The 25,278-nt window shown below is 41.5% G+C and overlaps 1 protein-coding gene across 1 annotated transcript in view; it reads right to left on the minus strand.

Moving 5' to 3' along the window:
• Positions 1–12,779: 12,779 nt before the first annotated feature.
• Positions 12,780–25,278, minus strand: part of dnajc24 (DnaJ (Hsp40) homolog, subfamily C, member 24) — a 14,658-nt gene continuing 2,159 nt past the window's right edge. The window contains exons 2-5 of the mRNA XM_060885888.1: positions 24,942–25,053; positions 20,469–20,607; positions 14,882–14,950; positions 12,780–13,331 (exon numbers count right to left, since the gene is read on the minus strand). Of these exons, the coding sequence (XP_060741871.1) occupies positions 13,195–13,331; positions 14,882–14,950; positions 20,469–20,607; positions 24,942–25,049 (453 nt within the window). The 5' untranslated portion in view covers positions 25,050–25,053 and the 3' untranslated portion in view covers positions 12,780–13,194. The remainder of the gene's footprint in view (positions 13,332–14,881; positions 14,951–20,468; positions 20,608–24,941; positions 25,054–25,278) is intronic.

Raw genomic sequence — 25,278 nt, forward strand, 5'->3', positions numbered from 1 at the left:
ATGTACTCTACGACAAAGAAGCAGAAACATGAAAATCAAGACCGGCCGATAAAGAGGGAATTCCTTCGATATAACATCGGATGAGAGAATGGGTTTATGGTGAAACTTAGACACAGTAAGCAGAGATGTAACAGTCTAACCAAGGACAAAGTTAATATACCACCTGATATGTTTTATTTCACATGAAATATAGCTGTGTTGTTGTATATATATATATATATATATATATATATATATATATATATATATATATACAACAACACAACACACATATATATATATATATATATATATATATATATATATATATATATATATCGTCGCTGTCGGGCGGAAACCTCGTATGTCCAAATTTGGTCAATTTCAGATCTTTTCACATATCGATGCTATTGGTCAGTCCCCACGTGGGTCTGTTATTTTTACAAGTTATTAACCAATCTAAAGTCTTGAAAATAGCTCGAGCGCAAATCTCATAACTCCATTGGACACTTCAACTGTCCACCTCTTCCTCACTCCGCGGGAGAGCTTCGCGGCATATTCCTCCTTAATAAGAGTCACAACGAATCAACACGTCTTCTGAGGTAAATGTCTTCAAAACACTGGGCTCAAAGAAAAAAAATCTTGACCCCCGCTAGTTCTGGTGCTCGTCTGAGGACAGGAATTTAGCGCAAGACAATCCACTGCAACGCGGACTAAACCCTGTGCACTGCAGATAAGGTACAGTGGTTTTTTTTCATTTCCTGAAAAATAACGGTTTTGGAGATACGAGGATTCCGCCTGACAGCGACGATATATATATATATATAATATATAGCATAAGTTGAAATGTTTTTGTGACTGTATACTATATACTTAACATCTTTTAACCAATCAGAATTGAGCACTCAGTGGCACTGTGCTATAAAGCATTTACTGGAAGTTGGATGTAAAACTGTAAATGTAAAAAATCTGGCTTTACCTTTGTCATATAGCACTTTATCTCTTAACCTAATGCCGGATATGTTAGGAAAGAATCATTCACCTCTAGTATGTTAAACATTTACAGTGCAAGCAAAGTAAAAAAGCACCTGCGCTTACTATCAGAAGAGTCAGGACACCACCCACTGTAGGCCCGCCGCACCCACACACCCAGACTCGAGCCACGCAGGGACGAGAGATCCCCCCGCTCTTCAATTTGTCCTTCCGAGGATTGTCTTTTATTGATGACTTTCTAGGTCAGCGACCCTGAGTGCTTTTCAAAGGATCTAAAAGGCACCCAGATGGGCCAGCTCAAGAAGGAACCTATTGTCCCAGACTTTCTATAGTGTCTTACAAATGAAATGCGCAGGAGCCATTAGCCCTCAGTGGATTGTTTTATGGGCTGGGTGCCCCTCTCATGGGGGGTAATGATGACAGTGCAGGCCACAGATCAGTCATCTCAACAATTGCAGCGAAGGCCCTTTCTTAAGACAAGAGGCTTTGGCTTCTCTTCTTTCGCCATTGCTTTTCACTGGGAATAAACTCCTGGTTAGGTTCACAATGGCAAGCCAAGATGTTGCAAGTTTGGTAAGCTGTGGTAACAGTACAAACAATCTGTTCCTCCACCTCTGAACTGTGACTGCACACACCAACTCAGGGAATATTCAAACTCCATGTGAATCATTAACCAACACATGAAGTGCAAATGGACTTCAAAAATAACGACTCTCTCTCTCTCTCTCTCTCTCCGCCATAATAAAATGTCTTTTATTGATGCCTTTTTAGGACTCTTTGTGCTGAGCTAAAAGATCTCTGAGGTGCCCGTACCGGCCTGTTCAAGAAGAAAGCTGTTGCCATAGTGCACTTTTTCATTTTGCTGAATGTAGCATGATTTTCATCTTGTGGTGCCAGACCTCGGGCAGGTAAAGCCTCAACCGAGTTTCCTTAAGGGACAAGAAAGGCAGGTGTCAGCTTTCCACCTCATCCACCCCGATCTATGTGCAAACTCCCAGACTGTTGGCCGTGTGAGCTCAGCAGATAAGCTTCTGCTAACCCTGACATCAACTTATTGAATTAGGCTGTTTGTGTAGGCAGCCACCAGGGAAGGAGCCTCCACCTTTTCTTCTCACCTGTTGACAGGTGGGAGAGAAGTCAAAGCCTCCTCAGAGGAAATTAGCAAGCAAGTTCATGTGGGTACCAGCTGGGTTTGATTAGAAATGATTTTGATGAAGATTGTTTGACAGCTCATTTTTAGAACAAAATGCTAATGTAAATGCAAGAATTGTGCAATATTTTACAATTACTGTATAGTCTTCAATTGGGACATCTCTATAATTCAGATATCATGTTTGTTCCAAGAAAAAAAAAAAAAAGAAAAGAAATATAAGAAAGACTTCTGGGGGCACGGTGGCTTAGTGGTTAGCACGTTCGCCTCACACCTCCAGGGTCAGGGTTCGATTCCCGTCTCCACCTTGTGTGTTTGGAGTTTGCATGTTCTCCCTGTGCCTCGGGGGTTTCCTCCCCTGGTCCAAAGACATGCATGGTAGGTTGATTGGCATCTCTGGAAAATTGTCCGTAGTGTGTGATTGTGTGAGTGAATGAGAGTGTGTGTGTGCCCTGCGATGGGTTGGCACTCCGTCCAGGGTGTATCCTGCCTTGATACCCGATGACGCCTGAGATAGGCACAGGCTCCCCGTGACCCGAGGTAGTTCGGATAAGCGGTAGAAGATGAATGAATGAATGAAGAAAGACTTCCAAACCACCTTGTTAGTTTCCCACCTTCACGTTCACCAAGTTTCAGAGTTTATTGCTATTGTTTTGTTGACTTTGATTAGTTGATTGCTGATGTTGATATTTTTAGCTACTCCTATTTCAAATTAATGTGAGGGCAGCAGCATGGCAAGGAGTCCATGTTGCCAGGCTTTACAGCTTGTGACGCACCTGTCAATCAGCTGGAGGTTGAAGTTATGTAAGTTTTATTACAGATTTCACTAAGTTTATTGCCACCGAGTGACAATCTGTAATGAAGAAAATACATTCTGACAGTTATTTTTAGACCGGTTGTTATAGTGCTGTGCGACTCAAACACTTTCAAGAGAAAAAAATTCAGAAAAACTGAATAAAAAGCACTAAAATTGTCTCAACAAGGTAAAGTCGATAGTCGATTACGTCCCACCCTGAATTATTAGATAGCATTGATTAAACTTTTGTAGGCTTTGTACAATCTTTAAGCTCACAAATGTCCAAACTGCAATGATCTGCCGATTTGTTGACGCCAACCGGCACCGATCGTACAGATCGGTATTTTTCAATCGCTGTCTTCAAACTGCAGTCGTGAAACTGCTGCTTGATTATCGTATGTAATTTGTGAGTTGGGGCTGAGGGACTGAGGGACTCCTCTAATCCTCTTTGGCTGGCAGCTGCCTGGTCCTCTCTTCCCATGTTTTGCTAATTTGGGTCTGTGATGTGGTACACTTGTTCAGTGCTGATTGTTATCAGCAGCTCAAACACTGGGGGAAATGGGACTGATCTGACTGGGGAGCCTGGTACATGGATCCAAGTCCTATCTTGGCATATTTGCATAAGATGCAGGGCGCCCTGATAGAAGATAAGCAGGTGACGCACATTTTGCGATCACAGGCCGTGACCTTAACCGAGGGTGGGTTTTGTTGGCAACAGGGGTGTTGATCAGCATCTATATAAGATAAGATGTTTATTAGACAAAGGGATTAGACGGGTGTTTTATGTATGAGGTAACCCTCTTGGGTGGATATCAAACCCATCAACAAATAAATGTTGTTAATAATCAACTACACGATTAAAGATTTTTTGCTCAGTGGAAGATAATGAATTAGCACAACAATTTCCCAGCTGGGTCGCTCTTGTCCTTTTTGTTCCTTTTTAAACACTCAAGTCATCTTTGTGCACTGGGTCTATTTGCCCTGGTCTTTGCTGAAATTCGCTTCAAATCTAAGAGGGCCAAAAACGAATGTTAACACAGCAACAATAACCTTTTCTCTGACCGGCATTAAAGCCTGTGGTACCAACTGAAGAGGTTAGTGTTTGAACGCCACTGAGTAGGGCATTGTTTAATGCCAGTAGGTGTGTTTTCAATTCAGGACCCCCTGCCTCTAAGCTTTTACAGTTCCTCAGGTTTCCCACAGTGCTCTAGTGGCCAACGAGTTTGCACTGTACTCAGACACAGTCATTTAGTAGAGGCTCGGCTATGCAATCCTGCTCCTGTTTATCGATCCCCATCCTGATTACTGACTCAGCCATTTTCTGTCAAACTGTAATGAGCGAAATCCTTTGCTAACCATTCCTGACCTATGTTGTTAGAATATGTACCTAGATCTGGAATAGTTGGATTCCTGAGTGAAAGGCAAGGAGCCTCTCTGCAGGATGCTTCACAGTTGGCATCTGTGGTATTCCACAAACAAAAAAAGCTCTCCCACTAGCCTTTCAGACCACCTATCACTCCAGCTTCCTCTGCAAAGCCCCGTTCAGTCATTCCTAAGCAAGGAAACGGGATGTTGGAAAGTTTCGCACTGACACTTTTGTTTGCAAACCAATCCTGCTATTTTAACACCTCTACCATCCAAAGATTCCGCTTCCTTTGAAGGCTTTCCTGTATTTCACAGATCAATGAGTGGTCTTCATCTAACATCTGCACTCTATTTGTAATCAGTAGGTTCACAAATAATGAAAATTGACAGCACTAGAATTAACCCATCATATGTAGGAACATGTGGGCAGATCAAGATCCAGCAAGCGATAAATCCTTGGCTGCAAATGGCCAGTATGTTCATTTGATCTGAATCCTGTTTGATATCTATCCCCTCTGAATACCCCCACCCAATCCGCAATTTATACCATCCACTTGTGATCGGGTAGCAGAGCGCCAGCCTGCCACATATGGATCCTCCCTTGATATCATTCAGTCAGCGTGTAATCTTATTATGCAAAGTCTTAATCCGTACCTACGTCCCAACGCCCCAAGGGTCGCAATATTGTAATATCAAGGTGCTAGGAGGTCATGTTGTGTGATCCCCTTTCTATTTTTTTGAGGAGATGAGGGACTTAGAGGACAGTCCCAAGAGCCTAACAAACTGGACTGAGAAACTGAAAGAGAGCGAGAGAGAGAGAGCGAGAGAGAGAGAGAGAGAGAGAGTTGGTGGAGACCTGCTGTATATTTTTCTGAAGGATGAGATTGACACACTGTCTCCAGCAAGGATTAGACTTGATTTGAAGCAGTGGGATTTTTCCAACAGACACATTATTGGACAGGGGAATAAGAGGCCACCAGCGTGGCGAAATTGGATCAGGATTGGCGTTCGCTGTGAGTCAGCGGTGGCAGCTAAAACAGCAGCCGCCTCACCAATTTCTCTCTCCTTTCAGGTGGAGCCACCTCCAGTGGCTTGGAAAGAGAGAGGATGGGAAGAAAGGGAGGGGTGAAGAGAAATTGAGGAGAGAGAGAGAGAGAAAACAAGAAAGAGTGGTGGGGGTGATAATTTTGAGGTCTGTGAGGTTTAGCAGCAACGTAATGAGATTAAGTGTAACACCTTTGCTAGTGAAAAAAAAAGCCACCTGGTGCTGTTACGGGCGGAGAAAAAGAGGGCACTAATCCGTTCCCATCTCTGGGACATCATTCAGAAAGGCCGGGAGTGATTTCCGCTCTGCGAGCCTCTAGTTAATTCCATCACCAGGCGAGACGAGAGAGAGAGAGAGAGAGAGAGAGAGAGAGAGAGAGAGAGAGGGGAAAAATAAAGTGAAGCGCTCATTATCCATAACCAAAGCCCATAAAACCCACAGACAAGACGCTATTCTACAGTTCAAAGCGAAATGAGGATTCTTTCTCTAGAATTAATGATAAATTATTTTTTATTAAAGTTGATAAATAATAGTTGCTAGTTGATTAATTCTAGCCACTTTTCCAAATTCCCCAACAACTTGTGTGCACTTTAAAAAATCATAACATTCTTATCGGGGGCACGGTGGCTTAGTGGTTAGCACGTTCGCCTCACACCTCCAGGGTTGGGGTTCGAGTCCCACCTCCGCCTTGTGTGTGTGGAGTTTGCATGTTCTCCCCGTGCCTCGGGGGTTTCCTCCGGGTACTCCGGTTTCCTCCCCTGGTCCAAAGACATGCATGGTAGGTTGATTGGCATCTCTGGAAAATTGTCCGTAGTGTGTGATTGTGTGAGTGAATGAGAGAGTGTGTGTGTGCCCTGCGATGGGTTGGCACTCCGTCCAGGGTGTATCCTGCCTTGATGCCCAATGACACCTGAGATAGGCACAGGCTCCCCGTGACCCGAGGTAGTTCGGATTAGCGGTAGAAGATGAATGAATGAATGAACATTATTATCATTATCTGAGGGTGAAGAAATGATCAGATCCACCAATAATTTTGAACTTTCTCACTGAATTCTGGTTTCTCACAGATTTTAAATACCAATCATGGGAACACAATGGCTTCATGGTTTTTGTCTACAAACTTCATCAGTTATGACAAACAAAACTTAATCTTGGGAAATTTGGCTATTGGAGAGAAAAGCTTTGGTCTACAGAGATTGTAATATATAAAGTATATAAGATGATGGTTATATATTATATAAAGGAAGGTAATAAAGTGGCATTAAGAAGCTGTCCTTCAGAAGTCATGTAAAGCTATAATACAACTCTATAAGTTCAGTGTGACAATATTTTGCACATACTGACAAACTGACAAACTGACAAACGGACACTTAACCTTTTTGAAAATTTTGAAAAATAATCAATATATTATTTTATAGGTTATAATTAAACACAGGTTGCATATCGTCATTGCAAGCTCAACACTGTAAGTAGTCATTAATAATGGCCAAAATGTTTATCATGTACCTGCTTAGACTGTTATATAAGATGGTATCTCAGTTTCTTATGAGGCTACACACCCAATTAATCATCTAGATTTGGTAAAATATTTACAATATTTGGACAACGACCTGTACAAGAAGAGATAAATGTTACATTATTTTCAGTTATTGATAAAATTGATGAATAAAATAGAAAGGAACATAATAATAATAATAATAATAATAATAATAATAATAATAATAATAATAATAATAATAACTCGGTTATTCCAGGCCACATCGCATCGGCTGATCGACAGTTATTTTCCTATGACATCCCACTGTATTGCTTTATAAATGATACACATGAAATTGCTCAAAAACCTCAGCATCCCGTTTCATAAAAGCACCAATCAGTAGGATAACTGCAGGATGGCCGGTAGCCAAGTCTGTCTCATGGTAAAATGTGGACCTGCAAGTCAGATTAAAGCTCTGAGTAACCATCCTTCAGATTTACAGTTAATGGCTGATAATGCGCTAGCGGCCCCCTGGGACGTCAGGCTACAAAACAACCTTGGCCTCACAAGTCGCAGGAAGCCTATGTGTGTGCGATTCTGAATGACATGAGAACATTTAGAAGCAGACACATGGGGGCTTTTCCAGTGATGGGGTCAACATAATGAACACAAGGGAGGGTGTAGGGTGGGTGTGTATCTGGAAGGAGGGGAGGGGAAGCGTCTGCATGATTAACAATCTGGGGTTATTTTTAAGTCAGGTCCGGGCAGGTCTGGGCTTGCTGGGTGTGGGTGGGGGAAAGGGGGCACTCCAGGGCCTGTGGGCATCTCTGGGCTCTAGTGACGTTGCTTACAATGGGGACACGGTCACAGTGAGACTCCCCTCTGGCAACTGCTTTCACAACAAACGTGTAAATAGGCTCTTAAAGCCGAACGATGTAGCTAACTTTCACTCGGTAACAAGAAGGCGGCGTTTTATACGGCAGCGCTTAGGAGTTTGCTAAGGCAGCAGCGATGGTGGTTTTAATAAAAAGGTAAGTGTACCTCCAGGCTGACAAGTAAGTGGGTTTCTCAATGTTTTTGAAAGTACAGGGTTGCCAAGTCTCAGTACAATCATCTTCCCAACCACATCCAAAAAGATCACAAAAAAAACCTGAATTTAGCTGAAAATGAAACAGGAAGTTTCTTTCTTTGCATGTTAAACAAGGTCACTGTGGCACACACTCATTATGTCGCTTTGTAGAAGCCAACATTCTGTTTTACTATTTAAGCTTAGACAAAAATTTATAAAATTGAATGCGGCCTAGGGCTTTCGAGCCACATGAACCAAATTCAGATATGTTATAGTCCCTGGTCTGAAGTTTGTTGCTATTACTTTTCTAAGCGATCCGAGTACCAGTACTTCCGGTACCGGGTCTCAAATTGGCCTTTTTCCCAAAGACTCCCATTATAAAATTTGGAGGTTTATAACTCGGCAAGCTTTCGAACTACTACACCAAACTCGACCAGCTCCTTTAGGGTGATACTCTGAACAAAGGTTTAAATCGGTGTACCGACTGACCTTTCGGTTGTCCCGCAGCCCCGCCCCAAAAATATGCAAAATCAAAAAACCTTACAACATGGACATGTGACATATCAAAACACTCAGAACAATAAGGGGAACTTCCTCACGTGTATTCTGATGACGTCACATGACGTCACGTGAAAATCAAAAATTAGCACAACATGAACATGTGACATATCAAAACACTCAGCCCAATGAGGGGAACTTCCTCAGGAGTATTCGAATGACGTCACATGCTCGTCTCCACTTGCCTCCAAATGTTTTGGCACCCTATCCTTCTTTCCACCCGCCTCCAAAAGTAACACTGACCCTTATGTCCACTTTCAAAAAGCACCTGCCTTTGCGAATACTTGCCTCGTCAAAGCCAACATCAAAGTTTGTCGCGACGAACTTTACAAATCTAGTTTCTGAGTTACACTCTCTGCAACATGCCATTGTTTCATTCACATTTACCGCATTTGGCAGACACTCTTATCCAAAGTGACTCACATTTATCTCATTTGTTCATCGGAGCAGGTAACAGCTTAAGGGGCTTGCTCAAGGACCCAACTGTGTTAGCTTGCCAGTTCTGAGATTTGAACTCACAACCTTCTAATCAGTAGCCCAACTTCTTAACCGATCCATTCTGGCGATATATCTGACAAAAAACGCAACATGAATAAAATATTAGACTTCACAGTTTCCTTTCACCATAGCCTACAATTGATGAAATGTAATGACACAAAAGAGACAACACACTTGGTCTTGCTTATTTTTCCCCACAAACATATTTCCAAAACTATTTGCTGAAAAAATTGCAACCATGGCAACCCTGCTCACATTTAGTGGAAGTTAAAATTGTTTCTGGGTTGAAGATGAAAGTTGCAAGGTGATGGTTTGATTTAATGATATTGAGTCAAAGCGATCACCCTCTCCAGCGTTGGCTCTCACACACACACACACACACACAGGTACAGGATTGTACTGAGGGCTGTTAGTGTTAGTGCCAGTTGAGTGAGCCAGATGATGGGCTGGGCAGTAAACCTCTGGCTCTCTGACACAGTGTCTAATATAAACAAAGAAACAATGAGAGTGCAAGCGCAGGGCCGCCTGCAATCCGCCAGCCTCCATCACGCAAACCCGCATAAGCACAAATACACACGTGCTTTTCAGAACCTATACATAAATCTGTTTCACATATATCATTTAATTTATATTTTTCAAAATCTACACAGAAATAAAAACAAAAATCTATAAAAAAAAACAACGTTGTCCATCGTCATCACCCTTCAAGCTAGTGAAGCTAACAAGCTAACACTCATTTTCTCACAAGTAGAGATGAAATGGGATTAACACTTGAATAATAATACTTAAATGGGTATTTGGCTGTGATAGTTTCAAGCTGTCAAGTATATTTTGTGACATCACATACTGCACTTGAACATAATGTAGCCCAAGTCACCAAACATTTCAATGAGATCGTCTGTTAGCAACTCAACAGCATTGAACAAGTGGATTTATAAAGTCCTGAATTCTTTAAACCTTTAAGCCTTGATACTTCAACCGCCAGTAAATGGACATATGTCTGTCTGTTTGGTGTCAGGAATCAGCATGGTAGTCTGAACTGGAACGTTAGAGACTCCTTCTGATCATCAGGGCAAACTCTGATGCTCGGGTGAACAGAGGGCACGTCGTCATTTGACACAGCGCTACAAAAGAAAAGCCTTCTATCTAAATGCAGGGAACCGGATCGACGTTCCCTCGACTCTTGGTTCTTTCCAAAACACTGAATTGATTGAAGAAGAAACTGGAACGCTAGTTTGCATGAAGCAAGGCAAGGTTTGCTAAAGGATCCGTGTAGGATCGAAGCAGGGTTGATACGATTCGCTGTTTTTATTCTACGTAGAAATTCAAAAGAAAAACAACAATCACTACAGAAAAAAAAAGTTTGGGATTTCAGATCTCCAGATCTTTCTAACTTGTGATTAGGAAAGCAGCACCTGCTGGGTCCTGTGAAGACCCTGAACTTTTGTGAGCCTAACACTCATGATCCAGGAAACACAATTACATTTGAAGTCTCAGCCTAAAACAGGGAAGCCGTTTTAAAAAGATTTGAGCTGGAATATGAACTGGAAGCGGAGGAGGAGGGCCGTGCTATTGTCCGCCTGAGATTATGCTCGAGTTCAAGGAGAGAGCAGGAGGAGGGAGAATGTAAAGAAAGGTTCATTAAAGGAACTTTCCGTCCCCTCCTCCGTCTCCGTCTCCGTGCGTCAGGCTTGCTTTGAAGGAAACACTTCTCAGAGCTACCTGTGAAGTGAGTGGGAGATCAGTGAAATCCACCAGTTCTCACTTGATGGGAGTTTAAGGTTACTGCTGCTATTCTCTCTCTCTCTCTTTCTCTCTCTCACACACACACACACACACACACACACTCACACCATGGCACTTCCACACCCCAAATAATGTGAGAAAAGGTGTCGAGCATTGAGGTCAGACCGGGTTACGTTCACTTCCTCGTGCACTACACTTTTGCTACTATTTTCATTTAAAGCTTAAGGTGAAAAGTAATCCCTGCTAAACGAGCTCTAGTGATCATCTTAGCTTCCTGTTTGAAAGAAATATTAGCTTAAGAGCAGATTACATCCAGTGTGTGAGGGCTAAATTCATGTTGTCGCAGGTTATTTTTAGTAACCAGGTCTGCTGACGTCTGTTTGCGTAATCTGTACTTTTATGGGACGTGTTTAGAATAACTTTAATGAAGTTCTCTCTGATCCGTGTGTTCACTTGAAGCACAAACCGACAGTCTGGGCTAGAAAGAAATCAGCCCCAGCATGGATTCTTACTTTTTTATACAATATGTGTGTGTGTGTTTGTATATATATATATATATATATATATATATATATATATATGAATGAATGAATATATATATATATATTCATTCATTCATTCATTTTCTACCGCTTATCCGAACTACCTCGGGTCACGGGGAGCCTGTGCCTATCTCAGGCGTCATCAGGCATCAAGGCAGGATACACCCTGTACGGAGTGCCAACCCATCGCAGGGCACACACACACACTCATTCACTCACGCAATCACACACTATGGACAATTTTCCAGAGATGCCAATCAACCTACCATGCATATCTTTGGACCGGGGAAGGAAACCGGAGTACCCAGAGGAAACCCCCGAGGCACGGGGAGAACATGCAAACTCCACACACACAAGGCGGAGGCGGGAATCAAACCCCCAACCCTGGAGGTGTGAGGTGAACGTGCTAACCACTAAGCCACCGTGCCCCCTATATATATATATACACAGACACATATATGTGTGTTGCCATTCCACAAAAATCCCCTCCAAAAAATATATCCTTGTCTTTTTTTACTGACATTGTAAAGCCATTTACACTAGCGATGCCTGTTTGGCTTTATTTTCACTAACTCTATTTTGTAACCTATAATTTAACTACCTGATGCTAATGAAATGACAATTCAGGGAAGTCTTGAACCTCTTAATGTTGTGTCACCCTGGCAACTTGAGTCTTGTTCAAAAACCTGAATGTTAATCTGTAAACTAAACACATTAAGCAATATAATAAAGAATACGTGATTCTTCATGATTGCAGCATTAAAGCTCATATCGATATCGGAGATTTCCACAAAGAATAGCACAAAGTTGTCCATCACTGGTCTACAACATGTTGTTGAGCTTGTCTGTACATATATTTGGTTTGAGGGGGATGTTGGGGTGATGGTGAGGGGTTTGTCAGGGTGGACAGCGCACTTAATTAGCGCTTTGACAAGCCCACTCTCTAAAAGTGATGAGATTATCCCTAATTGATGTCAGTATGGATTAGGGTTCGGTCCGCTGCAGGCCCACTGGCAGGTCCGGCTTCAGGAGGGGACCCTGATGAAAAGCACGCTTTTTTGCTCTGCTCAAGCCACAATTTTTTTTTTTTTTTTTTTTTGCGAGAGGACAAATTTTTTACCGAAAAGCCTAATGACTGCGTTTGAAGTCTTAATCAACCCGTGACCTTGTTCCCTCGAAACTCCATGGATTCCCTGATTATTGAGGATAGAAAAAAAAAAAACAACACAACCCAAAAAGAAATCCAAGTTTCAAACAAAAGTGCTGAGGCGGTTTGAGACTTCTTTCTGAAACGTATTTAATTACGAAGGAAAGTTAAGAAGAGCCACGACTTTACGAAGCTGGGGGAGGGACGCCATGTTGTTCCGAGAAAAAGAGCACGAGGAGCTTGGAGGAAATAACCTAAGGGATTTTAGGAAAAGAGAATAACATGACCCACTTCCTTAAAGAGTTGTAAGGATAGATGAGGATTAAAGTGACGCTTCGGACAAAAAAAAAAAAAAAACTGAAGTTTGTTTTTTTCACCTTTATTTGTAAATAAAAAAATTATTTATATACTCCGCTTTTGATTTGTGCCAGGATTAAAATTCCAACACGACAAAATAAAAAAAAAAAAAAAATAGTGAGAGAAACGACAGAAAAGAAAACAAGTATCTTTTTTTTAATAAATAAAAATGTGAAATACTGGACATTATAATACCATTTAAAAAAAAAAAAAAATCCAAAGAAAAATCAAAAAATTAAAAAAAATAAATAAATAAAAAAATTGTTAACATTCATCACTAATTGACCATTATTCTGCCATTTTAACAAAAAAAAAAAATCAAATTAATGTCCTAGGATTTGGTATATACAGAGGTGCTAGTTATTAGGCACCGTTTTCATGTCCACAATAATAAGCACTGACTTAAGAATGACGCTGAAACACCGGGTTGATGACAAGTTTACGGCGTTGAGGAAGAACGGTTACGCTTCCGTCATGTAGCTCTCTTCACTTCGATGCTGAGCGAGCACGTGTCGCAGCACACGACAGCATCCTCACCCACCAGTGCGTCTTCCTTCTCCAGTATGAAGTCGCCGCCGCAGCGGCAGCTGTACGAGTAACACTCATTCTCTGGAACAGAGGTGAGATATTGATTAGAGCACTGCAGTCTTCACCGGGTGGCAAAAGTCAACGTCAAAGTATTGCGACGAGCTCGGGTCTGGTGAGAGAACCGCTTTATCTGCTGGGGATGTGGTCTGGTGTGACTGGTGTTAATGATATGTTGTGTCCATGTTCAGCATTGAATGTCATGTCACAGTGGTGGTTAATATCAAGCTTATATGAAAGTCGACACTGTATACTCATTATATATATATATTCGAATCCATTGCTCTCTGTGATGCCCCAAATGTGTGTTCATAAGCATCTAAAATTTGAAGGTGTTTATCTTTATCCACTAAAATTCAGCTCAAGGGAAAAACACACGTCTCACACTGAAAGCCGATCTAAAGTAAATCGTTCGTATGTTTACCGTTTCCAGTGTACTGGTGAAAAATGTTAACGTGGCTCTCTGTGAGTGAAAGTAACAGCTCTTAACCTGCACATTTTTATGACGCTCACTGACAGCCAGAAAAAGAAAAGTATTTGTACGTTTAAAGTGTGAAAAAAAAAAACCTGCTCGTCTCGACTGCAGCTCTACACGGCCCAAGCTAACTAATCCAGCTAGGTGCTGCACTTCATTTAAAACTCGCTAGCTATTGTGCTAAAGAATGAGTCGAGTAGCAATGAATCTTTTCATGGACACTCTTTAAGCAGAGATAAATGAAACCTTCCATGACTCCTGTTACTACGTCAGTTGTTCAGTTCAGTATCAAAAACGTATTTACATTCTGTCTGGAGGTTTGTGAGAACATTATGATAACAAAGAATAACGGAGTGATCATGGCAGCACTAGATGTGTAATAATAATAATCTGCTGGGATGTAGTAGCTCACTGGTTAAGGTGTTGGGCTACTGATCAGAAGGTCATGAGTTTGAATCCCAGGTCCACCAAGCTGCTGCTGCTGGGCCCCTGAGCAAGACCCTTAACCCTCAGTTGTATAAACCGAAATAAATGTAAGTCACTCTGCATAATAGTGTCTGCTAAATGTCAGTAAAGTAAATGTAAACGATGGTCAGATGCTACTCGGTCCATGAGCACACAGCTCTCTTGTTTTCTGAGTGTGGGTTTGAGATGTTTTTTGAGAGCCGTGGGACCCTGAGCTACAGTGTGAAGAAAGGTACTGTGGGCTGTGTGAGGTTCGAAAACGGACACGTGGTGAACGGGTGCGATAACAGAACACCTTAAAAGCGAAGAGGAAATTTTTTTTTTTTTTTTTTTTAAATTGCTTTACTTGTGATAGATAATGTGTGCGCAGGTGACATTATTAGTGTGGGGAAACACACGGGAACAGCTCGATTATTTTATATAGTCCGTTTTTTTCTGTTCTGAATATTAAATGATGTGCATGATGTTATACAGTAGACCCTCAGTAAAGTGCATAAGTAGTAAACAGGAATTTATTTGGGATTCAGGATAATTATTCTTCACTGTCATTGGTCATCAGTCCATGTCCATGTCAATGGGCTGTAGAAAGAACATCCAGATCTCTGAGTGCCTCGTGTACAGTAGATTTACTCACCGACGTCCCAGTTCATGTCCTCCAGAGTAACGCAAGCATCCACTGGCCAGCTTTGTTTCAGTTCACGTGCTACACAAAAAAAATAAATAAAAACACAACCACACAGGATTATTTTTGCTAGAACTCAAACTATTGATTAAAGCTTAAATTTACATTTACGGCATTTGGTAGACGCCGTTGTCCAGAGCGACGTACAAAAGCGCTCTGAAGTCTCTATCGATGAACATCAACACTGGTTCACTAGGTCACAGACTTAGGAGACCATTAACCTTTTTTTTAAAAAAAACAAACTGGGAAAATAAGCACTAGTGTAAGTGTTCAGGAAGAGGAAGGTCTTCCCGTCGTTTGAAGATATCCAGTGACTCAGATGTTCGGACATCTAAAGGAAGTTTAATCCACCACCTCTGATGTAGACCTTCCTCTTACCCTGAGAGATGGTGGGACCAGTCGAGAAGTGCTGGTAGATCTTATGGACCTAGGTGCAGTGTGAAGAGTGAGAAGAGCTTTGAGGTAAGAAGGTGCTGGTCCGTTTTAGGCTTTGTAGCCAAGCATTAGTGTTTTGACTCTGATGTGAACAGTTAATGGAAGCCAGTGCAGGGAGCGCAGCAGTGTGGTGGTGTAGGATAACTTAGGCAGGCTGAAAAATAGTCATGCTGCTGTATTTTGGATCATTTGCAGAGCACGAGTTGTGTTCAGAGTGTCGTGTGTTCAATGACAAGAGACTGACCAAGTACCTGAACAGCCTGTGTGGAGAAATAAAAACACAAGGCTACAGGTACAATTATATTAGGGAAGCAAGCTCTAAAAATTCAGGACATTATGATAGGAAAATATATAATATATATAATTATATATATTATTATATAATAATCTATAAAATAAAAAAATCTAAGAATCGAAATAAACCTAAAAGTGTAGTAACGCATCACACCGCAGCATCGTGTTTATGTATTATTACTGAGTCGCACACACAGATTTTTGACATAAAAATAATCTCTGTGTAGCTGGAGTGAATAGAAGTGTGCAGTTCTCCGTCTGAACTTCCGTAGTTCCTCAAAAGTTTTGGAAATCACGGCAAAAGGGCATCAGGAAAGACAGAGCAGGGAAGAGCTGGAGCAGATTAGTGCGAGAAGAGATCATCTGCATCCACCGTTCATCTGAAGCCACAACAGGATAAAGAGAGAGAGAGACAGAGAGAAAGAAAGACAGAGAACCAGGAGCCTGCACAGAATCCTAAAAACGCCTGCCAAAAAAGAGCTGTCACAAAATCAAGATATATATATTAATATGTGAAAGATAGCATCTCCAATATGAAAATATGAAACATGACAATTGTCACAGGAGCAAAAAAAAAAATGAGAAAGAAAGAAACCAAAGCCCAAGATGTAACACGTCCTGGAAAGAAAGAAAAAAAAAACCTCCTCAGCCGTTGTGAGAGAACGGTAATTAGCACGTCCTGTGCCACTTTTCAACATGTTTGCCTTTAATTAGCCCGGAGAGTGCCCTGAGCGCACGGCGTTACAGTTTGGGCTGCATATCATTTTTAAAGTATGGCAAAGAAATTTGCACCATTAATTCCCAGGCTCTGAAAAAAAAAAAAAAAAAAATATATATATATATATATATATATATATATATATATATATATATATATATATACGGGGAGGGGGGATTGGCTCGAGGTGGTGAAGAGAAAAACGTGTCGAACAAAAGACTCTTCGGGAAACGTGTACGGCGCTCAAATTAGTGAAACGTACTCGTTAACTCGTCAAGCCACTGTGCATATTTATCACCGTGGATATATGAAGAACATAATGATTAATATATGCTAAAGGATCTTAGGGAGAAAGCTGGAACGTTCTAACTCACGTCTCATCAGGTCTGCAAAAATTTATAGTAGCTCTAGAAGGTGATAGAACTTATGTTGTCTCCTAGCTTGTGGTACGCATTCACTAGTAAATACTGTTACCACTTGCCATTGCACCATTTCGGAAAAAAAGACACAGCAAACAAATCTGCTAAAGATTCTACTGTTTTACTTATTACCTCTTTTTCCCAGAGGACAAAAATGGAATTTCTTCATGTTTTGTTTTGTTCGTGCTCAGCTCTGAATTTCCTTATGTCACAATCCACAGTAAAGGCAGAAAAAAGAATCCTACAGAGCAGAATACGCAGTTATTCGATTCATTGACAATGCAGAACATATACAGAATATGAGCCTAAATCGATCAAGACGAGTTCGTGACAGATCTGTGGGTAAAAGAGACCATTAAACTCCAATAAGAGGATTGATGGTATAGTGGTGTTGGAGCAGGTCTACGCGGGTCAACGAGTTCTGGTTCTGGATGAGAGCGATCATGAGAAATGGGCCCGAAGCAAAGCGCTGTCACAGCCAGTATTTATTTAGCAATGAGTCGATGCTGACAGCTAAAATGATGAGTAATTATGAACAATGAGTGGGCAACAGCCCGAGATCAAAAGAGAGAAAGAAAAAGTAAGCGCGGAAGAAGAAAAGAAAGCGTGAAAGGAAGGAAGGAAGGAAGGAAAGCATGGAAGAAAGGAAGGAAGGAAGGAAGGAAGGAAGGAAGGAAGGAAAGCATGGAAGAAAGGAAGGAAGGAAGGAAGGAAGGAAGGAAGGAAGGAAAGCATGGAAGAAAGGCAGGAAGGAAGGAAGGAAGGAAGGAAGGAAAGCGTGGAAGGAAGGAAGGAAGGAAGGAAGGAAGGAAGGAAGGAAGGAAGGAAGGAAGGAAGGAAAGCGTGGAAGGAAGGAAGGAAGGAAGGAAGGAAGGAAGAGCATGGAAGAAAGGCAGGAAGGAAGGAAGGAAGGAAGGAAGGAAGGAAGGAAGGAAATCATGGAAGGAAGGAAGGAAGGAAGGAAGGAAGGAAGGAAGGAAGGAAGGAAGGAAGGAAGAGCATGGAAGAAAGGCAGGAAGGAAGGAAGGAAGGAAGGAAGGAAGGAAGGAAGGAAGGAAGGAAGGAAGGAAGGAAGGAAATCATGGAAGGAAGGAAGGAAGGAAGGAAGGAAGGAAGGAAGGAAGGAAGGAAGGAAGGAAGGAAGGAAGGAAGGAAGGAAGAAAGGCAGGAAGGAAGGAAGGAAGGTGTATAAGGAAGGAAAGAAGAAATGTCACACATATAATCAGACAATTATATATTCAATACTATGGTTCAGAAATCAGTGTCACTTAGTCATGATACACAAAAAACACAAATGTGGTTCGTCCCTAAACTGTTGGCACAAAGCTGGAAGCACACAACTATATAGAATATAGTGTCCCTTCAAACACTGTTCCAGCATGGCAATGTTCCTGAGCACAGAGCTCCATGAAGACATGATGTGGAGGTTAAGGTTGGAGCAGAAGAAATCAAGTGTCATGCACAGAGCCCAGACTCTGACTTAACCCTACTGAACACCTCGGAGATGAACTGGAGCCTCAGCAACATCCCAACATCAGTGTCTGATCTCACTAATGCTCTCGACTGAAATCCACTCAAATCCCCACAGCCACGCTCCAACATCCAGTGGAAAGCCTTCCAGAAGTGCAGAGTGGAGCTGATTATAACAGCAGAAGAAGAATTTTATATGGTGGAATCAAAGGAGTGGTGACACAGGAAAGAAGCCAAGCAATGTGAAACAAGAAGGTAGGATGAGGCATATATTTCTTCAGCTAGCAAGCGTTTCTATTTTAAGCTAAAAGTCTGAAATTTTTGTTTGCCATGTCCATTGATTATGTCATTAACTCTACTGAAGGAACCATTTCAAACCAGGAAGTGGAATATTTACATGGCGAAAACACAGACGAGTGGAATGATACAGATAATTTTGGTAGATGTAAACACTTGGAACTTGGCTCATGCAATCAAATGAGCGCACAGGACATGGAAGTGTTATACAAACAGTTATTAATGATCACTTAGTATACATAGTAGGGTATATTCCTCTATAAAGAGCAGCTCTTCACGACTGCGTCGTACTTGCAGAATGGGGAGATTATTAAAACGGTGTCAGGCTTAAACAACCACACTGCTCTTCTACTCAAGCCACTGAGATCAAACAGTAGCCAGTCAATAACTACTCACATTTAGCTGTGGAGCAAAACCACTGCAGGCTTCGGCTAGGCCCGGATTAGCACACGCTTTGAGCTCAAATCAATCTGAGCGTTAATTACAGCCGAATCCATCACATAGTCCCAGAGCTGTAGGAGCTTCAGTCAGAGAAGTTACCTGGAACCTTCAGACTAATTCCTCAGAGTGGGACAGAGTGGCTTAATAATAATAATAATAATAATAATAATAATAATAATAATAATAATAATAAACAATAAAAGTATTTTTTATAAATATTAATTTACATATAATCAAACAGGCAGTTTAAATATAATCATGCATATTGTGTATAATAATAATAATAATAATAATAATAATTATTATTATTATTATTATTAGTTTGTTTATTTATCTAATTATTTATTAAGTCTAGCTTTAAGCTTTGTGTCTAGCTTTAGAGACGTTATTGAAATTTATTGAGTTCACTATTTGTTGATTATTTATAATTATTATTATATATTTATCAGGTTCAGTTAGTATTAAGTATTAATAACTATGTAACAATGATTGATGAATAATTTTCTGCACATTTCAATAAACTCTCTTAAAAGCTAAATTAAAAAAAATAGGGCACTTGGTGTATGCCCCATCCCTAAAGACGGCCCCCACCCTAACGGTGCACCGGGCCCTGTGTGTACATTTATTGAAGCTCGTAATGGAGGACTAGGGGAGCTCTTTCCTCAGGCAAGTGGGGAGAGACACAGCCTATCACTTCATATAAGAATAGGCCATGTGTGATAGACCTGACCTACATTTCCTCTCTCTCTCTCTCTCTCTCTCTCCCTTACACTCTCTCACTCGTTCCCCCTCCCTCTCTCGTTCTCTCTTCTAGAGGCAGAGAGAGCGACTGTTATGCTGCACATCTTTAAATGTGCTATGTTTCCCATAACCCCCACCTCTAATTCCTCATTTCTGTCTCTCGCAGTCTTTCATCTGTAGCTGTATGAAATAAATCCTAGCTCAATGCTTCATAAACTCTTCTGATATGAAGACATGGAAGCTGAGAATATCGCTTATACCATTTCTGCTTTAACAACAACAACAACAACAACAACAACAAAATACTCAGATGTGAAGTAACAAAGTTATTTGAATTGGCCTAGTTAACAGCCTGACCTTTCTCATCTGCCCTTTGTGAACGAGTGACTCATTACTCCACCCAGCAGTGTGGAGCATCAGGAAGACCACAAGCACTTTTCCTGTCTTATAATGTAACAGAAAGTGAGCGAATAACTGTTTAGAGTGAAAACATAAACGTACTTGTTTTACATGTGGCCTTCAGAATGAAACATAACTATAAATGGATATATATATACACACACACACACACACACACACATATATGAATATATATTCTTTTTTTTTTGTAAATTAAAAGTAGGCAAATTGCTTCACTGTCTTGTCTGTTTGAGTTGAAAACCTTGTACAGTCGCTACACTGTGCTGCTGATGGTGTCCTTGCTTCGGCGGCTGAATGAACCTACCACGCAGCTGGAGGTCAAACTCCCTCCTGCTCTCCTCGTTGCTCAGGATCTTCCAGGCCTGATCCACGTCTATGAACCTCTGCAGCAGCAGCCCAGCCTCCTCTTCTGATAGGCCAGGCTTCTGTTTGTCTGGGTGTAACTAGCAAAGACAAAAGCAGTAGTGACGATAATAGACGATAATATCTAATATCTAATATCGGTTAAAATAACATGGTCTAACAATCGAGTAAAATATTGGGATGTAAATCAAGATCACTAGAGACTGGTATGTACCCAGTGCTTCTTTGGCCTGTAGGATGTTTTTGAGAGTTTGCTTCTGATGGTCACGGTGTCTCTTTGGTTGAAGAGGACAAACTGATCTTTTCTACCAGGCATTCAAATGGCCACTAAAGAGAGGAGAGGAGAGTAGAGTAGAGGAGAGGAACAGGAAGCTCCATCACTGGAGGTCTTACGTCACTGAAGTCGCATGACTGTATTAGGAATGAACTGATATGAACTTTCTGAAGTAGTGAGACGATCGATATTTCCATATCTATACCTGCCCTAATGATGCCCCAATGATGCCCCAAATACTTTATGTAGCTTTATTCTAAGGAATTCGCAAGCAGCACTGCGCGTTGACACAAACATTCAGACTGATCACCTTCAACCTATAATGTTTCTAAAATGTTTCTCCTGATGGTGGTCTTATAAGATGACTCAATGTGGAATATAATGAGAAATTCTATGCTATGGCCTTCACAGTCAATAAAAACCCAAATGAAGAGGGATGTGGTAGCTCAGTGGTTACGCTGCTGGTCTACTGATTGGAAGGTTGCGAGTTTGAATCCCAGGTCCACCAAGCGGTCTCTGCTGGGCCCCTGGGCATGGCCCTTAACCCTCAATTGCATAAAAAATAAATCTAATCGATTAATATGATTAAACATAAGATGTTCAAGATAAGGGCGTCTGACAAATACTGTAAATGTCAAGAAACGTTTGTGAGGGATGTGTTAGACAATGTTGTCCACCAACTGAGCCGAAAATCTTCTGGAAGAACATTGAATCGATGCTATTCTTGTGGCACCGATGGCTTATTTATTACCATTATCATAAGATGTATCTCGAGGACAACATGTAGGAACAAAACCACAAAGACATTCCGATCCGTCTAACAACGGACACGGCATCGATATTGTCCTCGGTCGCTAATTACGCTAATAGCGTCCACTAATTTGGACATCTATTGGTCAGCTTCTTAAAGGGGCACCTCTGCCTTTAATCTATCGGTCTTCTTTTGAACTAGAGCTGTATTGAAAGCGGTTGAATTCAAGTCTGAAGTTAAAAGTTTCCGTCTTTGCTTCGGTCAAAAGCTCTTCTTAATTAAAGCTACTTGAACGGTCCGATCACAAGCACCTTTGATTCCGTTGATCTCGGATACACGGGATCCCTGCAGAGAGGATTACACTGACTTACGCTGGGTGTGGGAACCTGCTCGCAGATCAAGAGCAAGATGCGAGTCCTGGGTTCGGGAGAGAAACTGTAAGTGATGTCTGTGAGCAGTGTTTAAGTCGGTGGGACAGAAAGGAAGAAATAAATAGCTTGTTATACGACATTGGTCACCTTAAGGCGGGAATATTGGATGATGGTTTTGGGTAACGGTGAAGCTTTCTTTGTGAGAAGACTTTTATTTCGAATTGGATATTTAGGACATTGCGTGTGCGGGTGGGGGTGGGGGAATGGCTGAAGCTTTCTGCCATAGGAAAGTCTTAGCGACAGACGGATTCATAGATATAGCAGGAACTAATTGTGAAATGTAGCCATAATAGGATAAAAACATGTTCTTCTACATGAAATCAGAAATGTGAATCTTTTGGGAAATAAGACTTATTATTGATATTACTGGAAAAGCTCAAGGTGGGCTCGTGGTGCTACTTAACATCTGGCGAAGCTATTGATTCGTTTCCTATAAGAGCACAACTCTAAGTGATTTATTCCTCGCTGATTGGAGTAATAATCCTGTAAGGAGTGGAACGACCAAAACTGATCATCACAAAGTTCTCTCGAAATTTGCCACCGCTTTCCTAAAAGCTCTCAAATCTCTTACATCGTAAACCGACTGCTCTGTGCTACTGCATTTTGTTATTTGGCCAAAAAAACTAAATGTTACACCAGAATAAAGTCCCGTAAACACACATCTTCTCGGCCGCAGCGGTGCTCGTGTCACACCTACTAAAGTCAGAGTGCGACATCCTGAGAGGCAAAAAGGCGTCCGTGTTAAAGGCCGATCGCTAACAGTGGGAAGCGTCAAAGCAACACTAGCTGCATGACTCTCTGCTAGGCTCTCGTCTCAGGGCTGTGGGTTCCTCTCTCTCTCTCTCTCTCTCTCTCTCTCTCTCTCTCTCTCTCTCTCGCTTCCCCTGCAGTGCACAGGAGGGACACAGAAACACAAACATCTCCCTGGGAGCTTTATGTCCAGCAGGAGTGGACAGGAAATGCGTCTCCTGGTCTTCCCTGGAGGAAGCTGTACTAGATTGGAATATATTTTTTAGTCTTAAATTGTATGGAAAAGATGAGCATGCTGTCATCCTGAGCCACTGCTTAAAGAAATCAAAAGTAAGATGTTAAAGGAACTACTAATAACAGTGACATCAATCACGCGTGATCTATCCGTGAAAATAAGATTCATGTCCGCTCATGCGTACGGTTTAACATATGTTAGGGCAGAAATGGGGTCTATACTGCCTTATATTAGTGTCGAGACATGTGATGTGTCAATTCCCAACTCTCCCCACCACACACACACACACACACAATTTCCACTCTGCTGCTTTCGCACCTTCACCTGACGCAGTCCAGGTGCTCAGCATAAATACAGTGTTGAACGAGAGACGTCGCTTATGCCCTCTCACCCTCTCTCTCTCTCTCTCTCTCTGCTTCTTCTCTGGAGTTACATGCTTTAATTGCTGTCCCTTTGCACGCGTTGTAAAATATTCATTTACAGGGCCTAATGGAGCTTGGAGAGCAGAAGCACAATATAAAGGGCCGGCCAATTTGGAGCGCTCTTCGGCGCGGCCCATACATCATCACACGGCAGGGAAACACACTCACATGCTGCTCAGGGGCCATGGTAAAGGCCAGCAGCATCACGCTACTGCCACCTAATGTCAACACAAACACACACACACACACGCACACACAAGTTGAGGATGGAAAGCTGCTGTTTTTTTTTTTTTTTTTTTACAGAGTACACAATAAATGGCATTTATCTCCACAGCGCACTTCAGCTGTCTGCTTTTAAATGGAGTCGGTAAGAAAAATCTATTCATCAAAACGGTGTCAAAAAGTTGGATAAAAGTTGGATGACTTTCTTTCACGTGTGTCACATCCTTTAAATTTCTGTGGTGCAGCTTAACGGTTGTATCATTGATTTTGTTTCATACTTTTAAGGATTGTTTACAACAATCCGCTTCCGTTTCCTTTTAAAGCCGTTTCTTGTGTGTGGCAGATAAAAGTTTCTCCTCTTAAGTGAATAAATGTGAATTAAATGTCAGCTTTCTAGAAACAGGGGCTCTATTAGAAGCCTAGAGAAGGTCATATGTGAAATGCTAATATAACAGCCCATCTTCAAGACATTGCCTTTACACTTCTGATGCGCTTTCTGTGCTGCTGATGCTGATGTCCACTGCGTGTCTGTAACCTTTAACGATTTCTGTCCATTGCAGTCAATCAGATCCATTCCACTGCATTTGTCATAGCAACATCCACCTTCATTATATTACCAGAGCTGGACAAATGATACATGATGTAATGGTCAGAAGTAAGTGGACACTGGACCATCACATCTATATGTGAGCCTTCACCTGTCTTAGGGCTCACGATTGTACAGAACGTCTTTGTATACTGCAGTGGAACAATTTAACAGACACCATAGACTGCTCCAGCATGACAATGTTGCTGGTGTGGAGAACTCGTGTGTCTTTCACAAAGCCCTGACTCTGACTCAACACCTTTAAGATGAACTGGAACTGGAGCTTCATCAACATCCTGACATCAGTGTCTGATCTCACTTATGCGCTTGAAGCTGAATGATCACATAACCACACAGACTCGCTGCAACATCTAATAAAAATAATTCCAACTTTGGAATGAGATTAACAAGTACATGGGGTGAAGTGTGAAGGTCAGGTGTCCACAAACCCTGGATGCATGTCTACGATGCATGTACAGTAGCATGGCGCATGACTGTAGGAGGAAGCAAGAGTACCAGAAGGAAACAACACAAAGAACACGGACGACATGCCTACTCCGTGCAAACAATAAGAAGACCTGAAATCTAACCCCCAACCCCCAAGGTGCGAGGCAAACAGGCTAACCACTATGCCACCACAACTCCTATAGAGATGTATGGAGATGATAAAACCAGTACCACTGAACTGACAAATTCAAACCAAAAGATCTTTCTGATAGGAGTCATAAGAGAAAGCAACGTACCATTAGGACCAGTCTCTGATACCTCTGTTTCAGCTCTTGGAAATCATCACTGGGAGTCGCCCCAAGTATGGAGTACCAGTTCTTCTCTAGATCTCCAGCCTTTGACATACTCCTGCACAACAAATAAGGAACTTCTATGTAAACATCTCTATACATGTCTGAGGGTCAATTAAAGCAGAATAACAGATTTACTGAAGCAGCACAGTGTAGTAATTACAATATTTATATGTTTAATGAAGACAAACAGGCAACATTTAATAAACTTTATTTATATGATGGTTTTCCGATTTAGACAAATTTCTACAAATTGGAATTTTAGAGTTTTATTTTACAGAAT

Source organism: Tachysurus vachellii, chromosome 13, assembly GCF_030014155.1.
Source record: "Tachysurus vachellii isolate PV-2020 chromosome 13, HZAU_Pvac_v1, whole genome shotgun sequence".
Taxonomy (NCBI): Eukaryota; Metazoa; Chordata; class Actinopteri; order Siluriformes; family Bagridae; genus Tachysurus; species Tachysurus vachellii.